The sequence below is a fragment of the Lathamus discolor genome, chromosome 6 (assembly GCF_037157495.1).
Source record: "Lathamus discolor isolate bLatDis1 chromosome 6, bLatDis1.hap1, whole genome shotgun sequence".
Classification (NCBI taxonomy): domain Eukaryota; kingdom Metazoa; phylum Chordata; class Aves; order Psittaciformes; family Psittacidae; genus Lathamus; species Lathamus discolor.
The window spans coordinates 2185942-2192679 of NC_088889.1; the positions used below are offsets into that span (position 1 = coordinate 2185942).

Below are 6738 nucleotides of genomic sequence, written 5' to 3' on the forward strand. Positions count from 1 at the left end.
CTGCACTAATGATACACAGAGAAACATCATGTCCACCCAAGTGTAAGACAATAAAATCAAATAAATACATCCCGAAATGTAGAAAACAGGAAAGATTTTATATTTTCTTCTCTGGTTTCTTGGAAATTTTTAGGATTTTTTCTCTCTTTTTTTGTATTTTTCTGACTGAATCAATGCTCTTCTGTAGCTTCTTTAGTTCTGGTGCATCCTTTTCATCAGAACACAAAGCCACGTACTTGAAATTTGCTGTAAGTTCTAAGCTTATTTGCTTTTGAAGAACCCCCCACCCTGCATAAGGTGAAGGGAAAGCAGTGGTCTTGGCTCCAGCAGAGCTTTGCTGTGATTGCAGTGAGTTTCCTATGACCAACCCAAATAACCACCTAAAGGTGTTGAGTATATGATACATAAACCAAAGTTTTAAGGCTTTAGCTTGGATTTTCTAATGTACCCTGTTCAATACCTGTGCATATGAATTATCTGATGGAGAACCTATCTATGAATGGCTACATTTCTGCTCAAATAACCCTTAATCACTTGTGCATGGGGTCAGGAATGTGGGGGGTTTTGAAGCAAAGCTACCCCGTACTAGGGCACTTTTATTCACACCATGTGCGACCATAGAACGGTTTGTATTGAGGGGACCTTAAAAGTCACCCAGTCCCAACCCCTTGCCATCGGCAGGGACCCCTTCCACTGGAGCAGCTTGCTCCAAGCCCCTGTGTCCAACCTGGCCTTGAGCACTGCCAGGGATGGGGCAGCCACAGCTTCTCTGGGCACCCTGTGCTAGCGCTTCAGCACCCTCACAGGGCAAGAGGTTCTGCCTAAGAGCTCATCTCAGTCTCCCCTGTGTCATTTCATATGACCCAACTTGTGGTCTGGTCTTGAAATACCTGGAAATATCAGTTAATATTTCCTTAAAACCAGAAATAACACCAGAAAATATTTGCTAATATAAAACATGAGCTCAGGTACCAGCTGGTTTGATGTCCGCAGGGCAAAGCCACCACCTGTCTTCTCCCTTTTGCTCTCTGAAGCCTGAAATATAGTTTATTGTTATGTTTAATAGCATTTGAATAATAAAAGATATTAATTTCAAGTAAGATTTAAGCAACAATCACTTTGGACAAGGACTTTCTTTCCAATACACAGTCACTGTCAGATCTTGGGCTGCAGCCAGAGAAAGTCCTGTCCATCCCAGCACAGTATGTAGCCTTGGTTTAAGGAGAAGCATGTGTTCCAGGTGTCATGCTTCCAGGTATATTTAGTCCCTGCTTTTTGAAGGTGCTATATCCACCCATCCTTGAAGGTGCCACATCCAACCATCCTCTTCAAGGTGCAATATCGAACCATCCTTCTTGAAGGTGCTATATCCAGCCATCCTTGAAGGTACAATATCCTACCATCCTTGAAGGTGCTATATCCAGCCTGCTTCTTCTCCTCACCAGGGCAGGGAACCATGAATGGACAAAGAGGAGAGGACTCTACTTTTTGCTTTCCTCATGGCGTTCTTCATATCCGTGTTTCTTAGGCTGTAGATGAGCGGGTTCAGCATGGGGACAGCCACAGAGTACAGCATGGAGACCACCTCGTCATGCTTCGAGGACTGTCTGGAGCTGGGGCGCAGGTACATGAAGAGGGAGCTGCCATAGTACAAAGCAATGGAGATGAAGTGAGAGGCACAGGTGGAGAAAGCTTTGCGTCGACCAGCCGCAGACCGCATCCGCATGACAGTGGCAAGGACTAACAAGTAGGAGATGAGGATGAAGACCGTGGTGCTCAGTACATTGAACCCCACCACGGCAGAAACCATCGCCTCGATGGCATGGGTGTCAGAGCAGGAGAGGGCTAGCAGTGGTGGTCCATCGCAGAAGAAGTGATTGATTGTCTTGGACCGACAGAACGGGAGACGAAATATGGAAACCGTGTGTATGGTAGAGCTGATCACGCCACCTAAGTAGGCACCAGCCAACATCCCAGTGCAAAGCCTTTGGGACGTGACCGTGGAATAGAGAAGGGGGTTACAAATGGCCATGTAGCGATCGTAAGCCATAGCAGCCAGCACATAGCACTCAGTGGTGGCACAGGTTGCAAAGGAGAAGAGCTGAGTGGCACACCTAATGAAGGAAATCACCTTCTTCTCCACTAGAACATTCAGCAAGGCTTGAGGGATGATGGTGGAGGAGTAGCAGACATCCAGGAGAGACAAGTGGCTGAGGAAGAAGTACATGGGGGTGTGTAGGCAGGAATCCATTCTGATTAATGCAATTACTCCCAGGTTTCCTATGAAGGTAACCACATAGATGGCGAGGAATAAGACAAAGCACATCACCTGCAGGTCTTCCCTGTTTGTGAAGCCCAGGAGAATAAACTCAGAGGGGGACGTATAATTATCTTCAACCATAGTGACCCTATAAGCAGTTTGCCTGCTTTATGTCTTTAAATTGAAATGCTGAATAGGCCCAAATCCCTCAATAATGTTAAGAGTGTCAGGTTTTGTCTATCAATCGGTTACACCACTTTAAGTCAATAGAAAGTGTGTATATATACATATATACACGCACATAGGTATATATATATGTCAATATAAGGTAAATTCTCTTTGGGAGAGGAAAACACCAAGTTCCCAAGGCCAGTCTCGGCTGAACACCACAACCACCACCAACACACTTGGAAGCAAGTAGATATTTTAAGGCAAGGAGGGAGGGCAACACCAGAATGAATAAACTGCAGGGTTCCTCATAGTTCCTCTCAAGCCATTGACACATGGAAGTCCTTGACTTCCCGAGTAACTGCTGGGAAAAGGGAATTATTTCTTATCTTTTGGGTGCTGCCAGTCCAGTGTGAGTACATGAGAAATAAATGGCTGTTCTCTGTGTCCCAGGAGGAGCTCTTTGAGGGCAAATGTGGCTTTCTTTCCTTAAGGTAGGATGGTGCAGAGCCAGGATTTCTCTCCTCACTTTGCTTTAGACACGATGCCTAACTTGGAGACAAAAGATACATTCAGGCTTGATCAAAGATAAATTATCCCTGGCAGAAATCAGCAGCTCCTAAAATCACAGCTTACGACAGGTAGAATAAATCCTCATTGAGTTTTCCTGCCTAACATTAATCATCGTTTGACAGAGTTACACCAGAGAGCAAAACAGGAGTCCTCGCTGCCTGGTATCTGACAAGCAGAGCCGTACTTAAGAGTCATCATTATTTGATGACCCTTTGCTGAAGGGATGAGGTCCACCTCCAGAGCCAGACTCCTCATTTCAGATGTCCTGTGAGCAAAGCGCGTGTTCTCCCAGTGTTATTAATGGGGCTTTAGAGCTGCTTTTCACTGCTCACATAGAGATGCCAGAGGCAAAGCAGCTCCTGAAACATCACCACAGAGCTGGAAGATGTGACCCAAGTAATGAAAATCAAACTCTTTGGGTCTGGGGCTCAATCCTCCCCCTGAGGCAGCATCCACCTGCCCAGACACACACATCTCCTGCCAGAGGAGAATTGACCTGAAGCTCACAATTAACAAAGGCTCACCCTCACTTTTTCTTGCTTGACAAACCAACTGCTTGGTATGAAGTGATCCAAGGTGCAGATATGAAGCCTGGGATGTTTCTAAGGCTGCAGCTTGTGCTATACATGAGAGCTTCCCCCCAGCAATCAAATCTCCCTGCAGCTTGAGCACGCTCACTGGAATGGAGATAAACTAAAAAACCATACTTGCTGCCCTTGTTTAGATATTACCCATGCAGGCTGTGGGTCCACACTCTGCTGAAGAGTTAACTGAATATTTGTCCCTGTCTTCCTGGGGAAAGGACCTCCATTTGTGGCTTTCCTACTCCGATTTGGTAAGATCTTGCTTTTTGGCCAGGCTTTCAACAAGCTGCCCTAGGACTCACCAAGCAGACTGTTGCTAGTGTTATCCAAGATGTAACTCTTGACATTATGGATAGGAGAACATCCAGATGTTGTTGAGACCCTATAGCCGAGCAAAACCTTGCAGCACAAGCTCCCGGTTAGGTAGCAGTTAGCTTGCTCTCACAGAAGCATAGAATCCCAGAGTGATTTGTGTTGGAAGAGACCTTAAAGCTCATTTGGTTTCAATGTCCATCATTCAGGGACCCCTTCCACTGGTGCAGCTGGCTCCAAGCCCCTGTGTCCAACCTGGCCTTGAGCACTGCCAGGGATGGGGCAGCCACAGCTTCTCTGGGCACCCTGTGCCAGTGCCTCAGCACCCTCCCAGGGAAGAGCTTCTGCCTAAGAGCTCAGCTCAGTCTCCACTCTGGCAGTCCAAAGCCATCACAGTGGATGTTATCCTCAAGAACTCTGTATAGGAAGAAGGGGAAGGTGCCAGCTCTATAGAGCTACAACACACTGTCTGGCTAGCTGCTCTTCTGAGAGTCTTACAGCACAAACTATCAAATGAGTGAAGAAAAGGATTGTTTAAAATATGAAGCAAAAAAGCGCCATGCTCACACCACCAGCATCCCTCTGATTCCTCAAGGTGATGGTTTCTACTGCCCTGAAATAAAGCAGAGGAGGTAAGGTTTGCTACAAGGCCTGTGGATCCTGTGGATGCCACAGGACAAAGCAGGGTTTTCATTTCAGGGATTTCCTCCTCTTTGCTCTCAGATCCACTTGAAATGGGTTTTAATACTCACAGCTTCTCCAGGCTCCAGCTAGAAGGGTAATGCTGCTCTGTCTTCTCCCACGCAGCATCTACCCATCCTTCCAGAGCGTTGTCCTTTGTGGTATTCACAGAGCCAGGGGTAAAACAAGTCAGGGGATTACACATTAACCGCCAGGGAGCTGTCAGACCAGGCAAGGGTCAGCCCAAAGGGCTCCCAAGAGCCAGGCCAGGAAACACCCAACAGGTTTTACAATTAATGGCACCAGAAGGTGTTATTTGAACAATACCAGCCCAAAATTGCTGCCGTTAAGACTTCTATACAGCCTTCAAAAATCCCCAAAGGTGGTTTAGTACATATTGGTATGTAGTGTGTCGTATCTGTATTCAAAAACAAGATTACCCCTTGGGAAGGACTCTTAGAAGTGTCCCTCCCTCAGCTGAGGAGAAACCCAGCTCTCCTTTATCTCAGTTTATGCTGCTACTTAGAATGAAAATACAAAAGCACAACTTCCTTTTCATCTTGGTGCAGCTGCATTGACTTTTCAATCAGAAATGCTTCCGTTACTGTGCTCCCAAAAATGAGAGGGGGCTGCAGGGCCTTCCAGAAAAGGACAGAAGTCACCTCGTCACTCCCCAAAAGCCCTAGTAGAGAATGACCCTGTTTTGTCCTGCCTAGCACTCAATGTTCCGTAACAAAAGGTGGGTTTCCTACCCCATGCCGGTTACCAGGATAGATCCACCAGTGAACTTGGTTACTGTATAGGCATCCTCACCCATTTAATTCAGCACCAGAGAGCACCTAAGTAATCCCAGCTGCTCGCCTGGCATTATTTAGGTGGTGATGGGTGTCATTTACATACATCAACAACAAGGAATTAAATCCTTCACCTACATGGGATAAAGGTTGAGACCTTACCTGTTTTGAGATCTCATGTGTTTTTGTCTGCTTCCATTATAAAATCTGGGATGGCTTTGTCAGGAGTAAAGATGTGCAATGGGGATACTTTCTGAGAGGGATCTGTGCATCTATAGGAAACAACTGATGGAGAAGGGAATCATTTAAAACACCATGAATTAGCACTTCAAAGTGTGTATGGATAGCCCAGACTATTTAAGAGAAAAACCATTTAAAAGGCAGAGTGAATTTGCTATCCTCAACATCAGAAGGACACGGATCAAGTCCAGAGGAAGCCACGAGGATGATCAGGGGCTGCAGCACCTCCTGTATGGAGCCAGGCTGAGAACATGGGGGCTGTTCAGCCTGGAGAAGAGAAGCTGCGTGGAGACCTCAGAGCAGCTCCCAGTGCCTGAAGGGGGCTACAAGGGTGCTGGAGAGGGACTCTTCATCAGGGACTGGAGTGATAGGACAAGGGGTGATGGGTTCATACTGAAACAGGGGCAGTTCAGGTTGGATGTAAAGCAGAAGCTCTTCCCTGTGAGAGTGCTGAGGCGCTGGCACAGGGTGCCCAGAGGAGCTGTGGCTGCCCCATCCCTGGCAGAGCTCAAGGCCAGGTTGGACAGAGTCTTGGGTGACCTGGTCTAGTGTGTAGTGTCCCTGACCATGGCCGGGGGTTGGAACCAAGGTCCTTTCCAACCCAAACCACTCTATGAATCTACAATAATCTACATTTCATACAACCTGAAGCCTCAGCCAAGAATTGCATTAGGAAAAGTGGGGTTTAAAGCGTCATTTCTAAATGTGAGGGGACTTTGAAGCTGTTAAGCCATCTGACATTGCTTGAACAGGGTCAGAAAATGAACTGTCTACACAGGATCAGCCAAGTGCAGAGGCAACATGATGGCCTTAGTTTATTTACCTATTATTTCTCAGCTTCCTGGGCAAGAACAAGCCACTTGGCTACGCAAAGCTTCCCAGCGAGTAAGAAAATGGTTTTATCTTAAATAAAAAGGAGTGGCTATTCCCAGCAATGTCCAGTAGGTGGTGGTGATGTATAAGAAATCCCGATCCATGATTTTCTAGTCACTTCTTTCAAATCTTCTGCCTTTTGATACCTAGAGGGACTCCTATGACCATTTTGCACCTCTTGGAGGTGACCACAGAGAGCAATGGTACGAAGAAGGAACATAAGTCACATAGGAAAAGGAATGGATTTTGTTCA

At 46.5% G+C, this 6738-nt stretch overlaps 1 protein-coding gene across 7 annotated transcripts; it reads right to left on the reverse strand.

The window, feature by feature from the left end:
- Positions 1 to 1041: 1041 nt before the first annotated feature.
- On the reverse strand, positions 1042 to 4743 carry LOC136017092 (olfactory receptor 5AU1-like). 7 transcript variants are annotated; one of them, XM_065685090.1, is made up of 4 exons: positions 4650 to 4743; positions 4465 to 4510; positions 2818 to 2980; positions 1042 to 2288 (listed from the first exon to the last, which is right to left on the reverse strand). In XM_065685090.1, the coding sequence occupies exon 4, from the start codon at positions 2249 to 2251 to the stop codon at positions 1439 to 1441; it is 813 nt and encodes a 270-aa protein (XP_065541162.1). In that variant the 5' UTR covers positions 2252 to 2288; positions 2818 to 2980; positions 4465 to 4510; positions 4650 to 4743; the 3' UTR covers positions 1042 to 1438. The 7 variants fall into 7 exon arrangements, with proteins under 7 accessions (XP_065541162.1, XP_065541161.1, XP_065541163.1 ...); XM_065685089.1 differs by having other exon boundaries at positions 1042 to 1985; positions 2115 to 2980; XM_065685091.1 differs by lacking the exon at positions 2818 to 2980 and having other exon boundaries at positions 1042 to 2280; positions 4467 to 4510.
- Positions 4744 to 6738: the final 1995 nt, after the last annotated feature.